At 40.7% G+C, this 27,500-nt stretch overlaps 2 protein-coding genes across 3 annotated transcripts in view; one reads left to right on the forward strand and one right to left on the reverse strand.

The window, feature by feature from the left end:
• The window catches only part of LOC143284044 (cadherin-23-like), a 107,188-nt gene that overhangs the window by 79,524 nt on the left and 164 nt on the right, over nt 1-27,500 (forward strand). The window contains exons 69-93 of the mRNA XM_076590686.1: nt 1-133; nt 685-846; nt 1,443-1,507; nt 2,477-2,714; nt 3,851-4,081; nt 4,756-4,828; nt 5,423-5,874; nt 6,505-6,643; nt 7,171-7,368; nt 8,168-8,475; nt 9,192-9,728; nt 10,062-10,262; nt 10,796-11,009; nt 11,238-11,404; nt 12,796-12,930; nt 13,928-14,170; nt 14,357-14,445; nt 14,831-14,914; nt 18,993-19,058; nt 19,700-19,766; nt 20,360-20,490; nt 21,109-21,149; nt 21,490-21,541; nt 22,476-22,541; nt 24,014-27,500. The exon at nt 1-133 is cut by the window's left edge and continues 26 nt beyond it; the exon at nt 24,014-27,500 is cut by the window's right edge and continues 164 nt beyond it. Of these exons, the coding sequence (XP_076446801.1) occupies nt 1-133; nt 685-846; nt 1,443-1,507; nt 2,477-2,714; nt 3,851-4,081; nt 4,756-4,828; nt 5,423-5,874; nt 6,505-6,643; nt 7,171-7,368; nt 8,168-8,475; nt 9,192-9,728; nt 10,062-10,262; nt 10,796-11,009; nt 11,238-11,404; nt 12,796-12,930; nt 13,928-14,170; nt 14,357-14,445; nt 14,831-14,914; nt 18,993-19,058; nt 19,700-19,766; nt 20,360-20,490; nt 21,109-21,149; nt 21,490-21,541; nt 22,476-22,541; nt 24,014-24,347 (4,426 nt within the window). The 3' untranslated portion in view covers nt 24,348-27,500. The remainder of the gene's footprint in view (nt 134-684; nt 847-1,442; nt 1,508-2,476; nt 2,715-3,850; nt 4,082-4,755; nt 4,829-5,422; nt 5,875-6,504; nt 6,644-7,170; nt 7,369-8,167; nt 8,476-9,191; nt 9,729-10,061; nt 10,263-10,795; nt 11,010-11,237; nt 11,405-12,795; nt 12,931-13,927; nt 14,171-14,356; nt 14,446-14,830; nt 14,915-18,992; nt 19,059-19,699; nt 19,767-20,359; nt 20,491-21,108; nt 21,150-21,489; nt 21,542-22,475; nt 22,542-24,013) is intronic.
• LOC143283801 (uncharacterized) overlaps nt 26,712-27,500 on the reverse strand; it is a 7,934-nt gene continuing 7,145 nt past the window's right edge. For both annotated transcript variants that reach the window (XM_076590182.1, XM_076590175.1), the window contains exon 5: nt 26,712-27,500. This exon is cut by the window's right edge and continues 854 nt beyond it. The gene's annotated coding sequence lies outside the window, so the exon portion shown is untranslated.

The raw sequence follows: 27,500 nt of genomic DNA on the forward strand, positions 1-27,500 counted from the left end.
TACGGTGGACGGACCAGAGAGTGCCTACTTCACCGCAGAGCCGTCCACTGCACGCTCCTTTGCCCTGGTCCAGCTCAGAGTCCGCAATGGGTCCGTGCTGGACTATGAGCAAAGGCACAACATCACATTCAACGTAAGCGTAAGACATCGGGTAATGTTCCGCTAGCAAAAACTGCAAACTTTGTCAGACTCGTACGGGAAAGTATTATTTTCTTTTATATTAAAACGCAATATCTCATGGAAGCATCATAGGCCTAATAATAGTTATCATAATGGGTATTGAAATTTAAAGTTTGGTCAGAAGGAAATATTTGACATGGATAATATGAGGAGTTGAGAACTTATTTGTTGTTGTTTGTTTGTTATCATGTTTCCAGCCTGCTCTTACCGCGGGGCACAGCAACGTTATAACAGTACCTCACAATCGTTATTATTGTGATATTAATTATGTTGATTATGATAATAATTACTATTATGATGATCATGACGCTTATTATGATTATCATAATTGTGATAATGATGATGGTGATGATGATAATGATGATAGTTGTTATTGTGGCTGTTGTTGTTGTGGACCGTACCCTACACACGTGGTGGTTATACTTTATTGCACTATAACACGTGCTTTCTGATCGGATGCTTTTTATAGAACTGAAGTTGAATTCATGTTTGGTTTATGATTAGGTGACCGTCACGGAAACTTCAACTAACGAGAGCTTCAGCGACACTGTTGTGGTAACTGTCAGCATTACGGACGTCAACGACAACACTCCGTGGTTTGGACAGAACTACAGTGTCAGCATCAAAGAAAACAGCCCCGCCCACACCAACATCACCAGAATACAGGTCAGCTTGTTATGTGATGTGATCGTTTTAGGACGTCATGTGTCAGACATGTATATTCGACGAAGTTAAACAACAGTAGGGTCCATTATGCAGCATGACAGAATAATGCAACTGTTGTTCTTTAACCGCTTCGTAGTTCAATGTGTGGCATCACTGAAGAAGAATAGTTCAGAAGTTATGTACGGTTTTTCCTACGAAAGAAACCAACGCCTGGGACTGTCAACGAACCATTCAGCAAACCAGTCGACCATCTCTCTCTCTCTCTCTCTCTCTCTCTCTCTCTCTCTCTCTCTCTCTCTCTCTCTCTCTCTTGTGCCCGTTTTGTAAGAACATTATGGGATCAACATTTCTTAAGTTGTTTTTATCTTGATTCAGCACAATGAAAATATACGTGAATTTACTGAAGCATAGAAAGTGTACATACGCATATGTTTTTTGTCACATTGTCAAAAACGTGTTTCCGAAACAATGGATATGTGGCTGCAACATGTAAACTAAAATATTCCCATTGCGTTCGTACTGCTTGCCATCATTTTTGTTGCAGGCCGGAGACAAGACGTTAAAGTAAACGATGTATCTTTTTCCTTTTTCTTCAGGCATTTGATGAGGACTCGGGCAGTTTTGGAAAAATCACTTACTCCTTGGAAGGAGATGCTGCCAGGTAAACCGACTTCTCAGTATGAATTCTAAGATTCCATAATCGAGTCAGATTTATAATTCCATATTAATAGCGGATGGAATCAGAAATAACATCACAGAACTCTTGAGTAAAGTTCGAGAAAAGGGGAGGGAGGGGGAAATAGAGAGTCAGTAAGACAGACTGACAGAGATATGGAGAGGCACAGAGAGAATGTGAGTGCAAAAAAATATGTAGACTTCAAGGGTATGTGAGTGCAAAGGTTAAAAAGAGTTCAAGGGTTTAAATGAAAAATCAAGAATTCAGTCGGCGAGACTCCAAAAGCTTCCAGGAGATGGTTTCTTGGTGGAGTTGTAATGGTGATTATTGCTTTAATAATAATAATAATAATAATAATAATAATAATGGTATTTATATAGCGCTGAATCTTGTGCAGAGACAAATCAAAGCGCTTTCGCACCAGTCATTCACACGCATTTATAATTCACACGCATGGTTTGTGCTTTCTGACTCTTCAAGTGGATTAGTCCTTTGACTTTGTGCTTTAGAGGGGCATGTGAGCAGATACCTGTGGAACATCCTCGCTTCTGATATATTTATTTGTTGGTCATTTTGTTGGTTTGCAGGAATGCATTAATCATCACCACCACCCCTCTTTATCAAAGAAAAAAACAAACAAACAAGAACGAAGTATAAGAAACAAATACGTCAAAATGGTTTTATTTCTTTTTAAACGGACCATGTTTTCTAACTTAGAGAAACACGATGGTGACAATAACATTAACCTCCCCATGCAATCTGGTTCAGAAAATCTTACTCTCACCATCATTCTCACTCATTCGAAAGCCTTTTTAGCCAGCTGAAATCAAGAAAGGAAAGTGAACAGATATTGTGGAAAGAATTAGTCTTGATTTGGAGAGAAAACTGACGTCGTATAAGAGAAGGACGAAGGCAAAACGGTGGACTAAAAAGATTTTTTTTTTTTCATTGCAGGTTCTCCATCGATCCAACGACCGGAGACATTGAGACAGCGGACGGACGGCTGGACCGCGAGACCAGGGACACTTACTTGATGACTGTCGTCGCCACAGACGGTGGGGGGCGTCGTGCGGGCACCCCCCTTACCATCACCGTCACTGACGACAACGACCAGGTGCCACGTTTCCAGGGCAACTACAGCACCAAGGTTCTGGAGAACACTGTCAGTCTGATTCCGCCCGTGGTTCTCCAGGTACGCACGTGCATTTCACAGTGATTATGTAGCCTATATATAAAACAAAGTTGAAAACCAACACCTGTTTTGTTAAACAAACAAAAAATCTGAATTTTCGCTGCTACCTGGCAGGTTGGTCACAGACTACGCTCATGATACGTGACGTAATCTTTTTTTACGTCATCTTCTGGCCTTACATGACGTCTTCTACTCCGTAAATATATCATGTTCTAAATATTCTTTCACTTGTCTGTATACATCTCTCTCTGTCTGTCTGTCTGTCTGTCTGTCTGTCTGTCTCTCTCTCTCTCTCTCTCTCTCTATATATATATATATATATATATATATATATATATATATATATTGTACAGAGAGAGAGAGAGAGAGAGAGAGAGAGAGAGACGCTACACCACATCTGTTGGGAAGAACGAACAGATGCCTGATCCTCCCATACCCCAAACACGCTGATCAAGCATTGCCTTCCATGTTATGTTGTATGAGTGCGCTAATGTAGATGTGGACGCGTGTGGATCCATTTGAATGCTCTTGGATTGAACGAATGGAGATAAACAGAAAAAAAATGTTCGCTCATTCTGCTGTTCAGTGTCGAAGAATATTTCTCAAATAAAAGATTAGGATGATGTGAAAATTGCGACAGCAACATATTTAGGAATTATCATTCCATACAGAATTTGAAATAATCGAAAGCGAAATTTAGAATAATACCAAATATCGGTAGCCTACTATACACGGTATCATAAAACAAATCAGAAGTACGCTCATCAAAGAAAATGAGAATCAGGTTGATCGACACAAATGCCCCATCACAATTTACCATTTATTCCCCACAGTCGAAAACAATCTTGCACTTTGCCCCCCTTTTTCCATCACGGAAATGACTGTGTATGTTCAGAAATCAGAGAATGTTTTAAGTCATGGCAAAAGTTATCTATTTGCTTCATGAACTTGTAAATCGTTGAGAACAGACATACCACTTCAGCGAATTGTCAATCACGTTTAAGAATGTTTTATACATGAAAGGAACGCTTGGATTAGCACACGGAAATTTTCCATACGCCACAGCCCCCACCCACTCTTCGAGCACAACTCTCGTAACACCGATCCTTGCCCCTTTGATATCTCTATGTTCCCAGGCGAAAGACGAGGACTTGGCGAACACGCCCAACAGTAACGTGACCTACCACTTGCACACGTGCGTCCCGGTGGCCTGTGGCAACTTCACGCTGGACGAGGTCAGCGGACAGCTGACCCTGAACACGGAGCTGGACTTCGAGCGAACGACGGGTGTGGAACTGGTGGTGCTTGCCCATGACCAGGGCACCGTGCAGCTGACTGGCACTGCCACTGTGATCATAGATGTTCAGGTGAGTCTTGCTTTTTACTTCGTCAGTCGATGTCCAGGTGAGTCTTGCATTCCCTTCGTCTGTCGTTCTTTTTTTTTTTTATTTCAGAATATATATTCCTGCTGTTTTTTTGTGTGTTTTATTCGTTTTTTCCTTCTTTCTTTCTTCTTCGGTTTTTTTGTTGTTGTTTTTTTTTTGGTTGTTGTTGTTGTTTCTTTGTTTTGTTTGGTTTTTTACTCACTCGTTTTTATCAGATGAAGCAAGTTTCGCAGTTTCATTCACTTGTTTCCCAAGCTGTCTTTCATTTGCTTAGTTTCTCTTCCTTTTTGTATTTTATTTCTCTGTCTTTCTTTCGTTTCCATTAATCTTTTTGAAAATAATTCCCTTTCATATGTTTGTGTTTGGGTTGTTTAGGGTATAGTTATTTTGGTTTAGATGCAGTTGATGATGTGGATGAAGGCTGGTTGTGTTTGTTCCTGGCTGCTGTGTGTGTTTGTGGGTTGGCTTGTGGAGTTTGTGTGTGTGTGTGTGTGTGTGTGTGTGTGTGTGTGTGTGTGTGTGTCCGTCCGTGCGCGCGCGCTCGAGTCTGTGTGTGTTTGTGTGTCAATACTGTCCCCATTCCTAGATATGTATAACTGCTCTTGATATGAAGAAAGGAATGCAATTGAGGTTTTATTTTGTCATTCATTTTTCAGGACGTCAATGATGTGGATCCAACATTTACCCAGAACTCATATTCAGTGGATATTTACGAAAACTCTGAAGAAGGTACAGTCTGCTGATTTGGAGGGGGCGGGGGGGGGGGGAGGGAGGCACAGACGTGTCTTTATTATTGTATATTTTTTCTAACGACACTTGTTTTTATAGATGTACTCCATTCCATAGGATGCCGAATGGCCCCATATGCACTGATATGGCAGTGGTAATTGTATGTTTTGCATCATTGCGTTTACGATGCTAAAGATTGAAAAATGAAAAGGCAGTTTTTTTTTTGTTTTGTTTTTTTTTTTTTGTTTTTTTTTTAATCGTAATATACTAAGAAATCATTTTGATGTTCTAATTTCGGTTCTTTTGTTCGTTAGTTTCACATGCCTGATATAAAACATTCAGATGACTATCTAATTAAAAATTGATAAATAAGTAAAGAGAACATTCGTAAAATCATCATGGGTTTTTTTTGTTTTGTTTTGTTCCTTTTGTTTTCTCATTGGGGAGAACACGACAGGGGAAGCTTTCATTTTCAAATCACTGGCTATTAGAATCCTGTCTCCTGATCTGTACCCTTACAACAATTTGTCTTATATAGACAATAAAGAACTGTATATATATGGTTTACAAAACTGCGTCGCTCCCAATGCCCAGGCACGGTCGTGGGCAGAGTGTCAGCCAACGACGGCGACAGGACGTCCCCCAACAACGTGGTCTTCTACGTGCTGGACTCGGGGCGAGGCTCGGACAGGTTCCGCGTCAACAGCACCACGGGCATCGTGACGGTGGGCCCGGGGGCCTTGCTGGACAGGGAGGCCGACGACAGCTTCAGCTTGCAGCTGCTGGCACTGGATCGGGGGGACCCTCCGAGATCCTCTACCACCACCCTGTCCGTGTCCCTGCTGGACGTCAACGATGAGAAGCCCTTCTTCGGCCAGGAGCGGAGGGCGGTCCACCTGAGGGAGGACGTGGCTGTGGGACACGTGGTGGAGGTGATGAACGCCACGGATCACGATGAGGACTCCAGTTTGCTGTACAGCTGGGAGCTGGACGAGTCCCGAGCCACCACGGACAGGGACGTCCGGGTCAACATCAGCAGGGTCTCGGTGAGGTTTCTCTGTGTGTCGTTTTGGCTTCAGGTTTAAGAGCACGCCTTAGTTTTTTGGTTATCACAATTCAGCGCTAACTCTTATAGAGCTTTGGTGGTTTATTTTTGTTGTTGTTTCTTTTTAATGCGAAAATTCTTTAGAATTTAGCATAACCAGAATGACTGACTAACATCTGCACTTAACAGTCATGAAACCCGCTGGTGACAGGCGCAACAGCCGAGTAGTTAAAGCATTGGACCTTCTATCTGTGGGTCTCAGGTTCGTGTCCGGGCTACAGCGCCTGGTGGGCAAAGGTGGAGATTTTCCGATGTCCCAAGTTAACAGATGTGCAGACCCGTACCTATGTTTTATGTATCTGTTAGATGCGCTGATTATGAGAACATACACTACTATGGACAACTTTATGATATGTGCTCAACCATTACAACTGTGTATATGTTTTTGTTTCTGTTGATATATCTGTCTGTTTATTTGTCAGTGTACGTGTGCACAGTGCATATGGGAGGGTGGGAGGATAAGTGCATGCTTATGTTTCCACCAGCACAGTTTATGCGCGTCTGAGGGACTAGTTAAAAGCATGAATTAAATCCTAATCATATAGCTGACACTTCACTTTACTCCACCCAGACATGGTTCAGCGTGAACGCCTCAACTGGACTGGTTACGGTGAGCTCAGAACTGGACAGAGAACTCGCTGAAATCATCGTGATGAAGATCATGGTCAACGACACGAACGGCATCAAGAAACTGCCTCAGACTGCCTTGGGTAAGACCTGTCGCAAAAAGGATACACAGAATGATGACACTATTCGTGAACAAGTTGTTCCAAAGTTCAGCTGCCATTGGGTCATTAATCTTTCCCATTCGTTCAAGGCTTTAAAACAGTGCAATTTTCAAATGGACCAGGAGGAAGTGACTCTGGTTAATCAGTCAGTGTAGGAACATTTTGGAGTTGTTTTTGCAACAGTCTTGCGCGCTTCATTTATTTATTTGATTTTATTTACACCAAATTAAAGATATAAAGGATATGTTCAATACCAGTATGCAAATCTAATATGTATGTGTGTCTGTGTGTTTTATCAGTTCAGTGTATGCATGTTTGTTTGTTTGTGTGTGTATGTGTGTGTGTATATATGCGTGTGTGTGTGAGTGTGTGTGAGTGTGTGTGTGTGTGTGTGTGTGTGTGTGTGTGCGCGCGCGCACGCGCGTACGATTGCGTATGTATGTTCGTGCTTGCGTATAAAACGACACAAGTAAATCATGATAATGATGATGCTTGGGCTTTTTTTTCAGCTTCGTTGACCATAACGCTTACCGACGTAAACGATAACCGCCCTGTGATCAAAGGAAGCACATCACTGCGCGTGTCGGAAGCTTTGGCTGAGGGCACAGAGGTCGCCTCTTATAGCGCCAGAGATGCGGACAGAGACCAGAGCGTCACCTTCTCCATTCTGTCCGAAGGAGAGGCCTATTTCAATATTTCATCTGCTGGTACGTCTTCCTCGTCATCAGCAGCAGCACCATCACCATCATCATAATCATTATTGGCCGAAGTAGTCAACAACAACTGCAGCAACAATAGTTGTAATAGTTGTAGTAGTAATAGTAGTAGCAGCAGCGATAACAGCAGCGATAACAGCAGCAGCATCACCATCATCATAATCATTATTGGCCGAAGTAGTCAACAACAACTGCAGCAACAATAGTTGTAATAGTTGTAGTAGTAATAGTAATAGTAGTAGCAGCAGCGATAACAGCAGCAGCAGCAATGTTACACTTTCTTTCTGCGTATTTACCCGATTATATAAGATCAGTTCCCCCTTCTGCATACAATGTTTGTATGAAAGTGTTTTGCATCTGTGCCTAGTCTACTGAAAAAGTTTGTTTCATTCCTAAGTAGGTAACAAAGCATCATCCACACACGCGACACCACATCTGCTGTATCACAAAAGGGGGGGGGGGGGGGTTGGAAGTACCAAAATTTCAAGATACGGGCATTGAAAAGGTTTCGACGAAAACACCAGAAAATGAATGAATAAAATGACTGAACTAACAGATCAGAGTTAAAATTCAAGACACGGATGTCAAGATGGTTTTGAAGACAGCAAACATGTTTATTCACAGGCGCTTTGGAGCAAAAGAAAATGTGGATGCGATTGATTATTTTTTCGTCCACCCATCATAATAATAAAAAAAAAAATGAGGAAGCGCACCCACGTCATTCTACTTTCATTGGTTGTTGTTGTTGTTGTTGTTTTGTCATTGTACTGTCGCACTGGTGGCGTTGCAGGAAAACTGTCACTACAGCACCAAATCGACCGCGAAAAGACTCCCTCGGTGAACTTCACAGTCATTGCCACAGACAGCGGGTCACCACCTTTAACTTCCAACATCACCATCAAGGTGACTGTGCTCGATGCCAACGACAACGACCCGCAGTTCCAAAACACGTCCTACGTATTTTCTGTGTCGGAGAACGCCCCTGAAAACACACTGGTAGTTGTCATCAACGCTACAGACAGGGACGAAGGCGCCAATGCTAATGTCACGTTTGACTTTGCCGACAATGTCTACGATTTCGTCATGAATAAAACAACGGTTTGTAATATTTGTCACTGATGCCTAGAATAGTTTCCTGCCTTGTATTTTAACTAGAGTTTGTGTTTTGAGAAACGTAGATAATTAAATACGATTTGATTGATGCATTAGATCAAGAAAACTGTTTCTGTTGGTCTTTGTAATTTTAGTTACCGTAAGCGCCGTATATTGATGGGTAATAAAGAATAAAGAACGACAGACTTTTGGATTAATTTGCGATAAACAATAAGTAATGATCTGATTTTGTTCTGAAGCCAGTGACAACAACAGACAGTGTAGATTGTGTTTTTCAGTTCTTGTGTTTGAGAAAAGCTGGATGATACCTTGCTAACTGAGCAGGGCTCGATGGATTTACCATCGTTCCAGTCATTTGTTGCTTTGACAATTTTACTGTTAATGTGGTTATGGCGACTACAACCTGGACCCGTAGTCAACCATTACCTTAAGGATGCATTACGTCTGTAGTGGTATTATTACAGGTATTCATGAAACTGCGTTTTAATACAAATCTAACGGAACGTAATTTGAGCAAGGGAAAAATTATTATATGAATCACGCCAAACGTTACAGATAATCACCGATGTATTACTTTGAACACGTTGAATGATTATGATATTTTTAGTTTTGACAGGGTTGTTTTTTTTGTTCAACCTTCAACTTGCCAGTCCTGCTGCTTAATTTATTTCATTTCTCCCATTTCTTACTTGTATGCACAGGGGGAAATCCTTGTCCACAAACCTCTGGACAGGGAAACACGGGCATCCTACTCTTTCGGGATCGCTGCGCTGGACAACCCAGTCACGGACGTCAAGCGACGCACCATCCAGCAGGTCACCATCACCGTCGGTGATGTCAACGACAACGCCCCCACCTTCACCAGCCTGGGCCTCGGGTACGACGGCTACACAGCCCAGATCGACGAGACCAAAGAGGCTGGGGACAAAGTGCTCAACGTTCAGCCAGGACCAGTGCGAGCGTCTGATGACGACGAAGGCAGCAACAGCGCCTTGTCCTTCTCCCTGGCCTCAAAGGACGGGGTGGACTATTTCAGAATGGACCCGGTGACGGGAGAGCTGGTGGTGAACGGCAGCATCCATGGTGAGGCGGGCGTGTATAACTACACAGTGACCGTGACGGACGGGGGGCAACCTCCCCTCAACACCTCGGCCAACCTCACCATCGAAGTCATGGATCAGAACCTCAACGACCCTCGATTTGAAGGCGATTATGCCCATATCCCGCCCATCCCCGAGGTATGGATGAAAAGTGTTGTGGTGTGACTACGTAAGGTATTCCACGTTCTGTTTTTGATTTTGTTTTCTTATGAAGTCATATTTTTGTACAGTGAGCACGATGGCGATGGTATTATTCAGTATCGCGCTTTGAAGACTTTTTTCTCACTGAATTGTTTGGGTTTTTTGTGTGTAGTAAAAGATCCAGGCTCTTCATGCAAGTGTGCGTGTGTGTGTGTGTGTGTGTGTGTGTGTGTGTGTAAGCATGTCTGTTTGAAAAAAAAATATATGTATGCAGTCAAGGTCTATTAACCGTACACTATTTCTCCGACGATTTCTTTTGTATTGCACCAGTGCTCACCGACGGAGACTCACATCGTGACCTTCACGGCGACGGATGACGACCGCAACAAGGAGACAAACGGGAAGGTGCAGTACTTTTTCGACAACGCCACCTCCAACCTCCGCGACCTGCCTTATTTCAACCTCAACCCAGACACTGGTCTGCTCACCTCAGCTCGCATATTCAACAGAGAACAACAAGCTCATTTCCAGGTAAAAACGACAGGAAAAATACCATACCTCTTCTTGTTTTTTTTTTTTTACCGCTTCCTCGGAAGCTACTCCAAGAAATAAAAAGAAAAACAAAAAAGGAGGAAATATCACCACACAATGAAATATGAAATATAAGTAAGAATGTCTATTCAAGCTACAAAGGACAGGTAGGTGAGGTGTTAGAAATACCCAGGTTCTGTTCATAGTGGAAACGTGCCCAAACATATAAGGCAATATTCAAGGAGAAATGATAACGAGAGCAGAACCAGCAGTGTTTATACGAATAAAACTTTGTTCTATTACTTTATATGAAAACAAAAGACATCACCAGGTCTCTCTGTCCCTCTCTGTCTGTCTCTGTCTCTGTCTCTCATTCCATCTCTCTCTATCCCCACACTCTCTCTCGCCATACTCACTCTCTCTTTGTCTACGAACCCACCATCTATCTCTCTCCCTCCTTACTGCTCCCTCTCCACTTCCCATCTCCCATGCCATTCAATGCCCTTTGTTGTTTTTTCCTTCCGTCTTTTCAGATCGGAGTTATTGCCCAAGATAAGGGTGTACCGAACATCCGATACTCCAAGCCGCTGAGGATCCGCATTGACATTGACGACGGGAACGATAACCCGCCCAAGTTCAACGTGACCGAATACCACTTCGTGGTCCCTGAAGGGCAGGAGGGGGTACGGGTCGGGCAGGTGTACGCCCAGGATCTGGACGACTTCAAGAGAACTTGCTACACCTTGGGTACTGTCTGGGTTTTGTGTGTGTTTGGGGAGCGGGGGGGGTGTATGTGAGAATGTGTGTGTGTGTCTGTGTGTCTGTGTGTGCGCATGCGTGTGTGTTTACATGTGTATATACGCGACTCTGTGCGTGCTTGTTTGTGTCTGTGTGCGCACCAAGCCACACTCCTTTCACTATATTTCAATTCACGTGTCACTCACTCGTCCATCCGAATTGGTTCTGTTCTCACAGACGGAAAGCACAAGGACTATTTCAACATCAGCACTCACACCGATCGCCCGGCAGATCTGCAGCTGGTCCAAGCGCTGGACCGTGAGAATGCTCAGCAGGCCAGCTTCTCTCTCACAGTCACCGCCATAGACTGTACCTTGAGCACTGGCGCCTGTGATCATCAAGATGCAAGTATCACCAAGGGCTCATTTCAGTAGACGTGATTCTAATGTTAACAAAGGAGACAGGACTCTTCTTCATGTTAAAAGAATAATCCTGTTGCGTGTTGTTGAACCATTCATGATGGTGTGAATCCGCTGCGATTACTTTTTCTTGCCCAGCCAGTTACGGCAATGGCTATGTGAATGCAGGCTATCTTAGGATAAATCACACTTCTATGTTGGTGATTAGTATGGCTGTTATGGTGATGACCTTAATCACAGTAATGATGATACAGAACAGGTATAGCGTGCTAACATGCACGAGCTCGCGCGTACACACACGCACTCGCATGCACACAGACACACATACACATGCACACGCGCGCGCATACACGCATGCATACATACAAGCAACCAAACACGCACGCACGCACGAAATATGAAGTGGACACTTCCTACACCAAAATACCAAAGCATGTTTCTTTTAAAATATGTTTTATCAGTCCCCGTATAAATGTGGTTAGCATCAGGGACTGACGAGTGGAAAGACGCGAGTTCGTGTTCTAAGGCTTGTCCGAGGTGGGTTCATTTGGATCTTGACTGGCCCCAACGCAGAACTGATTGTGCAATTGGCTCAAATGAGAAGACTGCGACGACACAGTCGAGTATAATCGACTTCTTTGGGATCACTGCTCAAATCTCTGATGTCATCATCCTCACTCTCATAGGTGATCACCATAGAAAAAAGTACGTGTCGCAGACTTTGTGGCTTTCCGTGCCTTCATCTCATGCTGATCAACTCCACATCATGCACGGGGTGAGCTCCTGTCAAGGTTTGCGGTGTTGGCAGGTTCATGATGGGGTTGTCCCTTTAGGACGTGGTGGCCGTCTCAGCTGTGGATGGGAGACTCGTTCATTCTCGCTCCGTGAAATACGAACGTTGTTGTCAGTAGGGAGCTTTGTAGGTGGTGTCTTGCATATGCTGAATTAGAACGGACACTACTGACCACTGTAGAAGTGATTCGGTAGCAGTGCAAGGTCTCCTCTGATGCGAGGCCTCCTTGCGACCTGAATCGACAGTTCCTGTGTTTCCAAGCCCCATCATTGCGATGATTTGTTTGCTCTGACAAGGATGCAGTTTAGTAGTACCAGTAATGGTTGTAGTAGTAGAAGTAGCTAACATTGTAGTGGTAGTAGCAGAGTAGCAGTGGTGATGATTGAGTTTGCAATATTTTTTTGTTTGTTTCTGTTGAAAAAGTACATCTTATAGAGTTTCAAAATATTATGTTTACTCACGCACTATGTTATACGTTCGTTTGAGCGGGTTTTACTGATTCCACACTCTGTTTCCGATCATGAAAACTGCCCGTTCTAATAGAACGAAAGAAATAACCCCTCTTGCTTTTTTTCCCTAACAGTTTCCACCCGTGTTTGCGAATGTGCACATAACGGTTAGCGATGTCAACGACAACCCTCCAAATTTCACCAGGCCACACCTTACCTTCGGCTTGACATCGACAGCAAACGCCGGCCATATCATTGCTAACCTCCAGGTAAAGTTCATCACTTCTTTCACCACTGTAGGTTTTCCTATGTGACAGTTGCCTACATGTCCGGCAGGCCTGGTGGGGAAGTTACCTACACGTCACGATATCTTTTATTTGAGCTCCCATCATTGGGGTTAAAAAACAAAACAACCCCCCCCCCCCCCAGAAAACACCAGGATGTCCTTATACGGGCGATGTAATGTATGTTCATACAATGATTTGAACAAAACATGGGCCTTGGATTGTGAATATTTATTTGAATTTCCATATTCTGTTGCACCTTTTATTGGGTTAAACGATATGTTTCGGTTCATGTTGTCTATTTTTTTGCGTAGCTATGTAACGTACTGTAAGCATGGACGAACATAAACTAAAGATTTTAATGTAAGATTAGACAAATATAAACAAAGTATTTAAGGGTATATACTTAAATGTGCTTGGTCAAATCACAAACAGGGGACATATAGAGTAATGTAGAGCAATGTGACCAGTGTTTATGTCATTTTCAACTAACAGTGGCAAGGATGTTCCCAAACATCCATTTGTTCTGCTGCAAGGTGTTCTCAAGACTCCCGTAGTTCTATTTTAGTGCAAGAAATTTGGTGGATAATTGAGCATCTTTATCGTCTATTCAGTGTATTGGAAACCTTGTGACCTCATTAACCAGTCCTATTGTGTTTCGTATGCGGTAACGTATTGTGACCCTTCTTTTTTTCTGTACTTAGCTTTGATTGGGCAGGGGTAGATTGAAACTTTAGATGCTGCAGCCAATTGTGACCAGAGAAAATGAAAGCAAAATAAAGCCTGAACCGCTACCGTGCATGAAATGACTGCCAGTGAGATTACTGGAAACCTTCAAATAGTTCACAAGTTTCTGCCACAGACTCTTGGAAAATCATTATTTTACGTCAATCCCAAAACAGCAGCACCCTCTGATGTACACGTTTATAAACTTTAAAAGCCACTCCGCAGCAGTGTAATGAAATATGATGATTGTTTTAAGGAATACGTCGCAGACCCAGACCTTGGAGCCAACCGTGTGCACGCCTTTTATCCTGTCGGGTATTATGAGACTGACAGAAAGCTAAACTCGAGCCTGAAGTCTGCGGGCTCTGCCAGGCTTCTGGCACTGTCAGTCAATGGGAGTCTGTCAACACGATCTGCATTGCCAGGAGATGCTGAAGGGTTCTTTACCTGGACTATCATGGCCAATGATTCTGCTGGCGAAGACACGGTGGTTGTGAAGGTAGGGTGGTTTGTGTATTCCGTCATTAACTGTGCTTGTGATGTTTACATTCACTTTTTTATATACCATTATGATTATTGGATGTGTGCATCGTCATGTGCGTGGTCAATTATCCTTGTGCCATCTTTCTTTCATGTAAGCCGAAACGTCTAAGCTAAACATGATTTGTTTCCCTCTCTGTTACAGGTATATGTCGTTGGAAAGGATAAACTGATCAAAATTACCTTTTTCGCGTCTGTGGAAGAACTGAGACAAGTGCAGGATGACATTGTAAGGTATGCGTGATTACATGGGTTAATATTATTATTGTTGTTACGGCGATGGTGATAATAAATTGGTGTTACAGTTGTCGCACCGGTGATATTCTTGATCATGACAGTAGCGATGATTGCGACTCTTCGTCTTGTTTTTATCCTCCTCCTCCTTCTAATTCTTCTTCTTCTTGTTATTATTATCGTTGTTGTTTTTGTTATTATTGTTGTTGTTGCTGTTTGTATCGATATCATCTTCTCCTCCTCGTCTTGTCACGGTCATCGCGACAATCTCCACAACTTCTACAAAGTAGATACGCATTTCTGGTTTCCCTTTTGCATTCACATGCCTGATTAATTATTTCTGATTCGTACAAAGACAGATGTGAGCATTTCTGTGATTGTGCAGAGATATGTCGGAGCAAACTGGTTTACAATTTGTGGCTGATGATCGTGAGCCTTTTGAAGACAGCTCGGGAATCGATTCGTCCAAGTGAGTGCTTAAGTCTAAAGTGCTTTGCATTGTTTCGGTGTGATATTTATACTTATTGAGTTGGAAAAAAAAAGACACCGACAAAAAAAATACACACAGAAAAAAAACAACACTTGCTGAACATGTGAGTCACAACATATTTTTCAACATTAAAAGTGTGTGTATGTGTTAAGTGATTATGAAATATATTAACATCCGAAATACCCCCTTTCTCGCTCTCTCTCTCTCTCTCTCTCTCTCTCTCTCTCTCTCTCTCTCTCTCTCTCTCTCTCTCTTTCATATGCATGGTTGAAACCTTTATAGAAGACTTTCGATGTATTGCATTTGACGATTATACTGTCTTTGGTAAACCAGCTGTTAAATTTACCAAACAGGGAAGGCGCTCAGGTGGTATACTATGTCTTATCAGAAACAGATTTATTCCTTACGTTAAAGAAATTAAGATGAAATCTCCTAATAGTCTAGTGTTTCTAATTGATAAAAAATTGTTTGGTTTACCGGAAGATGTCATATATGTGTGTTCTTATGTTCCACCTGAGGGCTCACCGTATTATACTTACTTCGATATTGAAAATGGTATAAGCGCACTTGAAGACTGTCTTTTTGACTGTATGCTTGAGTTTAATGATGCACATGTTATTTTGTCTGGCGATTTAAACAGTAGAATTTCCAACCTTTCTCAGGATTTTTTAAATGGCATTGATGTCCATTGTAATCAATTTAAAAATAGTCAAGCATTCATTAGCAGCCGTAGAAAATCAGCTGACTGTGTTGTTAATAACTATGGCAAATATCTGCTAAGTATGTGTACTGCACTTGGTTTGTGTATAATGAATGGTATATGTAATGGGGACACTGAGGGTAAGTATACATATATATCAGACACAGGTAGCAGTGTTAATGATTATTTTTTGTTATCTATGGATTTGTTTATCAGTGTTTTTTCCTCTTGTAAATTGATAGTATCAGAAAGAATTGAGTCGGATCATCAACCCATTGAATTGTATTTAAGTTTTGCAGACACAAGAAATGAAACACATGTGCACATACCAGATGAAAAACATATTATAGAAAAATTTGTATGGAACACTGATTTACAATATACTTTTACACAGGCAATGAACTCTGATGAAACACTACTGTTACTTGATCGTGCAATTGAATTGATTGACTTTGATTGTGATGCTGCTTTGAACATGCTTAATGACTGTCTTAAAGTGCATGCGGAATGTATGAAAAGAAAAAATAATCTGGCAATGCATGATAAACACAGCGACTGGTACGACAATGAATGTAAAACTAGCAAGTTAAAAGCGAAAAAATTGCTAAGGATATTTAATCGGACAAAAGATAAAGATGATAGTGATGCCTATTGCGTGGCAAGAAGAGAATATAAAAATTTGATAAAAAGAAAAGAAAAGGAATACAATGATTTGTTACTGGATAAGCTTATCAGTGCGGTAAATAATCAAAGAGAATTCTGGGATGCTGTACATAAAATTTCATTTAAAAAGAAACAGGTTAGGAATAATTTAACAGTCGACGACTGGTTTATGCATTTTAAAAGTTTACTTGAATTAGAGACATCTGCAGATGTATCTTTTATAACTGAAGATGGTATTGATGAAAACCACAATGATGATAATGAAGGGGACATTGATTACATGAACCGGCCAATATCAAAAGAAGAGGTATTACTTGTTATTAGAAATTTAAAAAATAGTAAAGCTGCTGGACCAGATGGGGTAATTGGGGAAATGTTAAAATATGCTGGGGATAGAGTGGCTGATTTTTTCGTAAAGCTTTTTAATGTCTTATTTGATGAAGGTACTTTTCCGAAAAATTGGACAGACTCTATTGTACTCCCTTTGTTTAAAAAAGGTGATATAAATAATCCAGGTAATTATAGAGGTATAACATTATGTGATGTAAGTAGCAAGTTGTATAGTGCAGTTATAAATAATAGACTCCAAGAACTGATAAATGAACATAATTTGACAGGTGAACATCAAGCAGGATTTAAAAGAGGTTATTCAACTGTTGATCACATGTTCACGTTATTGGCACTGATACAAAAACAATTTTCTTTTAATCGTAAATTGTATGTGGCCTTTATTGATTTTGAAAAAGCTTTTGATTCCATAGAGAGAAATTTATTATGGCCTATTCTTTTGAAAAGCGGTATTAAGGGTAAGATTTTTCGTTGTATCTATAGTATGTATACTAATGTTAAAGCCAGAATTAGATGTGGTGCCAGATTAACAGATTACATTAATTGTACCCGTGGTGTAAAGCAAGGTGATGTTTGCAGTCCTGTTCTGTTTTCCTTATTTATTAATGAGATAGCATTAGAAGTAATCAGAGAAGGTAGACATGGAGCAACATTTATGCCTAATTATTTTGAATTATTTATACTGTTATTAGCTGATGATGTTGCTTTATTATCCGAAACTGTGATAGGTTTACAAACACAGCTTAACAATTTATATCATGCGGCTTCAGCTCTACGTTTAAAAGTAAACATGAATAAAAGCAATATCGTTGTATTCAGGAAAGGAGGGTATTTAGCTGCCAGGGAAAGATGGTTTTATAATGGCGTTGTAATGCCAGTTATTAATGCATATAAATACTTAGGAATTTACTTTTCCACAAAGTTGAGTTTTGGGGCAGCCTGTAGCGATCTTAACAGTAGGGGAAAAAACGCTTTATTGTACATTTTACAGAAATTATCGAAACTGAAATGTAATTCTTTAAACATATATTTAAAGCTGTTTGACTCACAGATTCAACCAATAGTCCAATATGGTGCCGAATTATGGGGACTCGATAAAGCTGCATTTCAGTGTGAAAAGATACATTTATTTGCACTTAAGAAGTTCTTAGGCGTAGAAGAGCGAACTCCCAATGATTTGATATACGGGGAAACAAACAGATATCCTATCTATATAAATTCAGTTAAAAAATGCATTAAGTATTGGTTAAAGTTACTGAGAATGCATGAATCTAGACTGCCTCACAAAGCCTATAAAATGTTATTTGATCTTGATGCGCGTGGCAAAAGAAACTGGGCTACAAGTATACGCTGTAAACTGTTTATGTTTGGATTTGGGTATGTATGGCTTAATCAAGGTGTAGAGGGGATTGATGAGTTTCTTCGGACTTTTAAAGAAAGACTTATTGTTTGTAGATGGCAAGAATGGGATTTCCATGTTAACAACAGTGAAAGATTTAATGCCTATAAAACCTTTTGTACTATACCCGATGTCAAAACCTATTTATTGATGAATATAGATAAACATTTAAAGTATATAATGACTAGATTTAGACTTGGTATTTCGGAAATTGCAGAACATAGTCACCGTTATAAAGTACATGATGAGTCTGATTTATTATGTCCACTGTGTAAGAAGGGGAAGGAAAATGAAGTGCACTTTGTTCTATCCTGTCCTGTTATGTATGACTTAAGAATGCAATACATACCGTTGAAATTTTTTAAGTTCCCTAGTCAGTTTAGATTATCGCTACTTATGGCATCTACACACGAACAAACTATCAGAAATTTCTCAATTTATCTGTACAAAGCGTTTAAGCTTCGATCCACTCTTACGTCGTAAAATTCATTTATTAAGCTTGTGCCACTTCTGATGACACGATTACTTTATTGAGTTCAGTTAAATAGGCGTGTTGTTATTTATCTGCTGTGTACTACTTAGTTAAGTGTATACTGCATGACAACGTATGATATTTGTCTTACTTATTTATTTTATTTTTTCTTCTCACATATGTTTTTGTTTGACACCCTTTCATGAGGGGCAATGGCCTATATGAATAAACCATTCATTCATTCATTCATTCTCTCTCTCTCTCTCTCTCTCTCTCTCTCTCTCTCTCTCTCTCTCTCTCTCTCTCTGTGGCGCGCGCGCGCGTGTGTGTGTGTGTGTGTTTCATTGCATGTGGATTGTTCATTAAAATGAAATTGAAACACTTCGTGCATTTGAAGAAAAACTAGATTTACTTTGTACTTTGAGAAGGACAAAACACCCATGTATTGACATATTTTGCTGATGATTATGTACAGGTCCATCTTGGTAGTCCATGCAGTGGACAAAAATGAAAATGCAATGGACGCAAATGCACTTATGGAGTGAGTATTATTATATCTCTGTGAAGTCTATCACCCCTCCTAAACTCTACATCTGTCGCCATTCATTTGGAGTTGATTAGAAATACGATTATTTTTTTGGAATTATTTGATACACAAATGAACACGGATCATTTCAGATCGTTTATCTGAACCGCAAGGTGACACTTGAGGATATAAGCTGAGAAATAAAAGAAAAGGAATTAAAGTGTTGGTGGCGAGTTATAGCGCCGGTTGAAGGCTGCTTCGACACTTCTCTAAAAACGATCTGATGTGTGACCGTGACCGCTCACTTTTTATTGTTGGACGTCAAGTAAATAGTGATCCATGTATCGATGCCTGTATATCCTCCCTGAAGCGAAGATCTGCCCAAAAGTCGCTGTTCTGCCTTTCTGCTGTCTTTCTGACGTCTAGAGACAGTGGGCCAGTTTGAGTCCGTGAGAGAGAAAGAGAACGTTAGTGTGTGTGTGTGTTTGTGTGTGTGCGCGCGCGCGAGTGTGTGTGTGTGTGTACGTGCGTGTGTGTGTGTGTGTGTGTGTGTGTGTGTGTGTGTGTGTATACGAGCGCGCGTGTGTTTACGTGTGTGTGTGTGTGTGTGTGTGTGTGTGTGTACTTTCAAGAAATTACTTATTGAATATGTCCAGCTTCATGGATCATGAAGTGACGGCAACAGACATGCTGAAAACCCGCTACAAACTGTATGATATTCAGGTGAGCCCAGTGATGACAATTATACATCATCTGAACGAGGAAACGGATGGAATGTGCGTGTAACTAGTTTATCTGAATGATTTGTTTGCCTGCATGTAATAGATATACGTGTGTGTGTGTGTGTGTGTGTGTGTGTGTGTGTGTGTGTGTGTTATAAGAATTCCACGTTGATATATGTACAGAGTGCATGGGTAGAAGCAGTTCCAGTAAGTGACAGTTTTATGCTCGTTTTCTCTGTGTTGCAATGGTTATCAGTTCACTCACATCGATGTGTCCCCCGTATGGATTTTGTGTCCATTATCTGGTGTTGTTGATGTTGTTGTTGATTTTAATAAACCAAGAAGCTCTGTGCATATGATATCGAAATCTGAGTGAGAGATGACTACGAAATCAGAATGATATATCTTTTCGCATTTCAAAAGGTAAACGCTCGCTATTAGAATAGCTTTTGAAATTGTGATTTCCCGAAGAAAATCCAAACGACATTATGTAAGCAGTGCAAAACGAGCGAATGAGAAATGCATGGAGTATTTATTATTAAGAGCACCGAACCCTGGAAATACTTGTTCAGCACATTTGCGTTTAATTTTCAGACCTACAAGGCTGCTGAATCGAAAGGGATGGACGACAGAACGAAAATGGAATACATCTTGGGAGCCATCATTTGCGTTCTTGTCGTCGCTTTCTTGATCACCCTGTACCTCATGCTGAGCAGTATCAGGAGGTGCGATTGTCTGTGTCCGGTTTGTTTCTTTTTGTCCCGTGACGACGTAGACTTTTGTGTGTTTATGTGCGTGTACGTTTATGTGTATCTGTGTGCGTATATGTATGGGCGGAAGTATGTGCGGAGGGGTGGGGCAGAGCAAGGGTCTGAGGGGCGGGGGTCTCGCTAGATCAAGAAGTGTTAAAAAGACGCTGACTGTCGCAGAAACGGATGAAAAGGAGGACGATTATAAATATATCTTTGAAAGTAAGTTTTTAATGTACAATTTTTTTTGTAGTTGAGGTGGTAGCTTTGTCTTCTGTTATCAAAGACTGACTGCGTTGCTGTGTCAGTGGATCACTGGTGACAGTAACTCAAAATTGTTCGCAATTTAAGAAGGCGAGACATAGCATCCTGTAAGTTCGTGTATCTGACGGTTGCTGTGTCAAAAATGAACATCTGTGTTAATAACGGTTCCATTTGATTCGTCTAAAAATAGACTGTTCGTTGATGAAACTCCGTTGTTTGCCATGGAATAGAATCGACAAGGATTTACTTTTAACCATAAGGTGTGTGTGTGTGTGTGTGTGTGTGTGTGTGTGTGTGTGTGTGTGTGTGTGTGTGTGTGTGTGTGTGCAGGTTTAAGCGAAAGCTGAAAGCGGCCAGAATTGAAACGTATCGTGAGTATTCCTGATATTCATGCCGAATGTGCGTCTTTTTTATTCTTTGTCTTTCTTTTGATAAACATTAATAGAATACAATGCAGTACAGTGCTGTGCAGTACTATGGGCTATTGTACCATGGTGGAGTGTGTTGTGTTATGATATTTATTATTGTTTTGTATTTTGTATTATTCATGGGTATCAATATCTTTTCCTATATGAAATGCAAATAATGTGTGTATCTTTGCTTGGCTGATAGCTTACCGGATGATTGTCTGGTTATGATAAGCGTGTTCAAGATATGAAGGAATCTTCTTTTGTTTTCATGTTCAGCGATGACTAATGTTTTCATTTTCAGCGATGACTAAGCAGCACTTGCAGCATAGTGTTCCTGGGCTGAAAACACCCCAGTAAGTGGTGGATTGTTCGTGGTACTATGCTTTCTGCCCCTGGTCTGTCATTTCTTCCCAAGCACGAGTTATGTTTAGGTTGTGGAAATGTTTCAAATGTCGAGGAATGTCAGCATGACTGAATTCGAACTGAACGCGAAAAGTAAATGACAAACAATATATGTTATGTTATGCACCGTATTTCTAGAGCGAATATTTGGTGATGTTTATTGAAATAATAACATTCCTTGGAAAAAAAAAAAACGTCATCCGTTTTACTACGTTCTATTCTATTCGTGCTTCAACAGGAAATACATCTTTCTTTCTGAGTAGTCAACCGCTTCTCCACAGTTGTCCCGATAGTTCAGTTGTGTATATTATACAGAGAGACATGAGACAATAATTATGGCAACATTTGCGGTCTACCATAAAGCTGTAGGGTTTTGAAATGAACAGTTTCGATACTATCAGGACAGTACTGTTATTGTCAGGGAACAAAGAGAATATATTAAACTGTAGTTTCCCAGCTGAAATCAATACCACCTTCCTAAAATGTATTTTTTGTATGATGATCGCTTTCGTCTGTATAGTGTGGAACTTTTGACAGATCGTAATGCAACTTGGTGATGCGCTCGTGCTCACAGCGATGTCAAAATGGACATTAAAAAAAACTAGAAGCATTGGGTTTTTTTAATGATATACGGAGGGAGAGATGATGGAGGAGACAATGAAGCATGTATTCACAATTTGTATTTTCATGCCCTTAGATTATGCTGTGAGTACGAGGATTCGCTTACCTCGCAAAAGGAATGTGGCCTAATCAATGGCGTTGTCAAAAGTTTAGTATATCAAGCTCTGCAATACTAAATGACGTGCTTATTTTTTGTATGAAATAACGGCGAAATCAGTTTATTTTCAGTGTTTGACCTCAAACTTTGTCTTTCCTGTATTTCAGAACAAATCCTATATTTGGAAAAGATGAAGATTTGGCGACAAAAGAGGTGGACGTTGATCGTGCAAGGTAAGGTTTCTCTGGTTTGCGATGAGTTAATGTAAATGCTAGAGATCAGTTTGTCACTTCGCATAGTGTTTTATTGCTTATGTGCATATATACCATCCATACAGAACATAACTATGAGCCAAAGTAAGCTCTCCGTTCAGGACATCACTTTCAAGAGGGCTGCTTTCGAATGATTCTAGAATTATTTCGGATTCTTATATTGATTTTTTTATTTTTTATTTTTTTTTTTATAGTTCTTCATTGTTAGCTCAGTCATTACGACAAGACGTTAGTCGACAAAGAGATACGTCTTTCACCTGACATGCTGTTTAAGAGTTACGAATATGGTATGGAAGCGCTTTAGCTAGTTATGTGTTAAATAGGCCAGTTTGTTGTTTATTGTAGGTCTCCACATCAACCTCTTTTCAAATAATAATCTACAGAAGTAGTGCATACAATAATTATTTGATTATTGATTATTTCTTTTTGTCCTAATCACGCTTCCCCCGTCCCCTTCTCACACATACCCTTCCAGTATTGTTTTTTTTTCATACTCCAATCACCGACACTCACCCTTTCCGTTTTACATTTTGTACTCTATATTTTCTACACTCTGTTTATATTTTCTACAATCTGTTTCTCCCTCTCTCTCTCTCTCTCTCTCTCTCTCTCTCTCTCTCTCTCCTCTCTCTCTCTCTCTCTCTCTCTCTCTCTCTCTCTCTCTCTCTCTCTCTCTCCTCTCTCTCTTCCTGTTTTAGTCCCCTCCCCATCGCTCCCCTCTACCTCAACCGTTCCCCCTCCCTTTCCATTCGAATATACAGAATTGATGATTTCTAATTAATAATAACAATCATCATCATGATGATAGAAATAATAAAAACCCAAATAATGATAATAATAATATTAATAATATCATTTATTTTCAGTCTAATATCGTCATCTTAAATGAACAGACTATAAATAAATAAACGAACGAAGACCTCGGAACCAAATGTCAGCCTTTCTTCATTTGACGTTCTTTTTTTTTTTTTTTTTTTAGTCAAACAACCAATACCTTGCTATTTTTACCGTTTGACATTGATTAAACATAATTATAACAAACGACGAGTATTCACAGAAGCAATATTCAAAGTGAGACTGCCTGTTGGAGCTTTCACATCATCGTCATTGATTAGTTTGGGTGTTGACCTGACAGCTTTGTGAACAAACAGGGCACATGTTCCTAAGTCCGTTTGGTCTCGTTCTCTGTTGCTTGTTTTTATTTATTCATTTGTGTGTGTGTGTGTGTGTGTGTGTGTGTGTGTGTGTGTGTGTGTGCGTGCGTGCGTGCGTGCGTGTGTGTGTGTGTGTGTGTGGATGAGAACCGAACAAAACTATAGTGTACAAGGAACCCCTTTTGATAATGACAATAACGCCAGACCATCTTTAGGCCAGATATGTGCAAGAAGAACCATACTTATGATGAAACTCTCTGCTTCCTGCCCATCCTGCAGCACCCTTTCAGACGAGTCCCTGGACAACAACTCAGTGGACATCAACGTCATCAAAGTCCGGTCCGTGGACTCGGCCAGCGAGGACGAGCAGGAGGTGACGCTGGACCTGTACGGGGAGGACACGGAGCAGCCGCCCTCCAAGGCACGCGGGGACCGCTCCTTCTACCTGGACCAGGCCCTGGACGAGCACCAGGGACGAACGACTCCCAATTCTCTCTCCAACGGGCACGACCCGAAGCGCAATGGCGTCACCCTTGGACTGAACAACGGCCATGCTCACCTGTCTCAGACGGTGGATTTCGACCTGGAAGGCTGTGAATCTTCCGACATCTGAATGTATTGATTCTTCAGAAGACTCTTACGTGCGCGTATGTATGTGCTTGTGTGTACGCAAGCGCGCAGACTCAAACAAACAAACACCCATGCTCGCGCACGCGTACATGCAAGCACTAACACACTAATTTTTATGAGTCGAAATGAAAAATTCAAATGGTTGTGGTAAAAATGGCACTTAAATCCAGAGACGCTTATCGCAGTGTAAAGAACGCAATATATTGGTCACAAAGTTGCCTTCTGTTTGTTGCCTTTCACGATCAGCTGTGTGTTCTCAGCACAAAAAAAACAACAACAAAAAACACAAGAAGACTTTTTTTTTTCTGACAGGATAGTTATGGGCTATGTTTACAAAATATACTTCTACGTATCTTTATAAATAGTTGTCTGTAGGCAACAACGAGATCAATGGGATGCTATTTAAACAAAATGCAACCAACACAACCACTTGCCTGTCTTGTTCAAAAGCATGCCCATCTTCTAAAATTCTCGTATGATAAAAGGCTGTGTGTGTGCGTGTGTGTGTCTCTGTGTGCGTGCGTGTGTGTGTGTGTGTGTGTGTGTGTGTGTGTGTGTGTGTGCGTGCGCGCGCGCGCGCGCGTGTGTGTGTGTGTGTGAGTGTGCGTGCGTGTATGTGTGTGTGTGTGTGTGTGTGTGTGTATGACCACTGTCTGTTCAACTGGTTTACATCATCCACAGGACTTTGCGACTGCCGTTGCTCAATCAAAAAGCAACTCTTCCATATCCACCAAGAGAACTGGGAAAACGCGAGTGAGCTCGCCAGTGACCATAGTATGTGAAATATAAGTGTCCTTATTGGACTCTTATTTATCCTTCCTCACTAAAATTGGTATAGGACATTTGCCAGTTGTGTACCATCCAAAGCTATCACAGTAATAAAAGATCTTGCGCTTAACGCCTTCCGTCTTGTAACTTATCAGCCAGATCAGTGATCACGCATGATAGCAAGCCTTGAACAGACTGAATACCACTGGAGCCATTTCTATGACTTGTAAATGGTATATATTGGAGAACCGTGAGTTTTTGTATTAAGTGAATGATGTACATATCTTTTGCTGCTTTGTACAGGTTGTTTTGTTTGAGCAGATTATGTATTGCTCTCACTCTGTCTCTCTCTCTATCTCTCTCCCCTTCTCTCCCACCACTTTCTCTCTCTCATTCTCTCCCCTTTTTCTCTGTCTGCCTGTCTCTGTCTGTCTGTCTCTCTCCCATTCTGTACTAGCGCGCTTGCGGTGTGTGTGTGTGTGTGTGTGTGTGTGTGTGTGTGTGTGTGTGTGTGTGAATGGTACATGTTAAATTCTCACGAAACAAAGCCGGTTGTTCAGTGCAATCGAAATATCTTGTCAGTGTCAGAAACGTATTTTTTCTTTCTGCTATATGTGTGTGTGTGTGTGTGTGTGTGTGTGTGTGTGGTGTGGTGGGGGTAAATATATAAAGATGTATATATATATATATATATATATATATATAGAGAGAGAGAGAGAGAGAGAGAGAGATGCTATGCTCTAATCTTTTAGTAAAATCTAGTTACAGCACCAACAACTGTTCTGAGTCATATAAGCCGCACCGACAGCGACTTCAGGAGAAACAACAATTGTATAGGTACATTTGCATCATTAAAAATAAGTCTGTATTTAAGCATGTTGACTTCGCCTTTTACTCTTTTGCTCGGTGGAAAATCAGATAGACTGCAGCTATATGCAGCCATTCGTATCGTTTTATTACCACCGATGCCAATCATTCCATACAGCGAAGTTTCTACTGTTTATTTCATTCACCGATAGGAACTTATTTTCAGTACTTATGAATTGCCTGTATCATATATTTTTCTCGTTCATTTTTATGGATTAGTTTTGTTCATGCGTTCTATGTAACCATCAACATGAGTGTTTCGTGTTTGATTTCCTTTGCGTGGGATTGATAATCTATTTGATGAATATCCCACATAATAAGGTACGAATACAGGAAGATAGCTTTGCAGTCAGGACGGACTTTCTTAAGTCTTGTTACACAATGGGTCGTAGATTGATGTCCATATGTTATACGATGCAGCATTTATTGCAGTCATTGTTCTGGTTATGCATATTTTACTCTTGATAGCATAGCATAACTGAAGTGAAAGAACAATGAGGCTGAGAGAGGAATGGGTTAAACAATAGAAGGTCGTAACTCTTTCTGTAGCTACTGAATGTTGTTTTCTGTTTAGTCGATTGCAATATTTATGTATGCAATATGCTGCCAAGAATCAAAAGTGTGCTGGACATGCTTTGATTGTGTGTCTGCCACTGTGTATGTGTGTGTGTGTGTGTGTGTGTGCGCGTGTGTGTGTGTGTGTGTGTGTGTGTGTGTGTGTGTGTGTGTGTTTCTGTGTACGTAACACTGATGTAATATGTTATGTAAAAATGAAGTCTTGTAAAACGCCTTGAGCAGATTTCTGGATAGTGTGCTATGTAATTATCCATTATTTTTATAAATATTTGGCAACAGTTAGCTGTTGTGGCAATAAGAATCAATCGGGCAAAGTCTAATTGTTTGGACTCTGGACTGCTTCGAAAAAAATAAATCAGCTTGTCGGCTTCTTGTTTGGTGTCTTTTGTTTATTTTTTTCCGATTACTGAAATTATTTGTTAAACCAGTGGCATACTCAATGTTAACCTTTGATTACATTTCGCTATGTTGGTCTCGAGCCAAAACTAGTTGAGTGAATAGATGAATGAGTAACTGATGATCAATCTATTTCTGTTCAGCTATATACACATACGCACGCACGCATACACACAATATACGAGGGCATGGTCCATGTTTTTTTATTGTCATACCAGCCTACTGTAAAGAGACGAGGTAAAAGTAAATCACAATTTATTGTGTATCGAACTTGGCTGGTGACATACGTTTACACCCACTGAGTCGCAGTTTGATACGTGATGATTGACAATATTTTATATGTAATATATATTAAAACTGAGGTTATCGCATTGATCGTCTTGGCTTGGAAAATGCACCCACTAAGTTGCAATTTGATAAGTTATAATTGACAATATTCCTAAAAGTTAAACCAAAAATGTATTTATAAAAATAATAAAATCCTCTAACCACGTAGTGGATGGATAACAAGTATGGGTTACAACACAGG

The sequence above is a fragment of the Babylonia areolata genome, chromosome 1, assembly GCF_041734735.1.
Source record: "Babylonia areolata isolate BAREFJ2019XMU chromosome 1, ASM4173473v1, whole genome shotgun sequence".
Taxonomy (NCBI): Eukaryota; Metazoa; Mollusca; class Gastropoda; order Neogastropoda; family Buccinidae; genus Babylonia; species Babylonia areolata.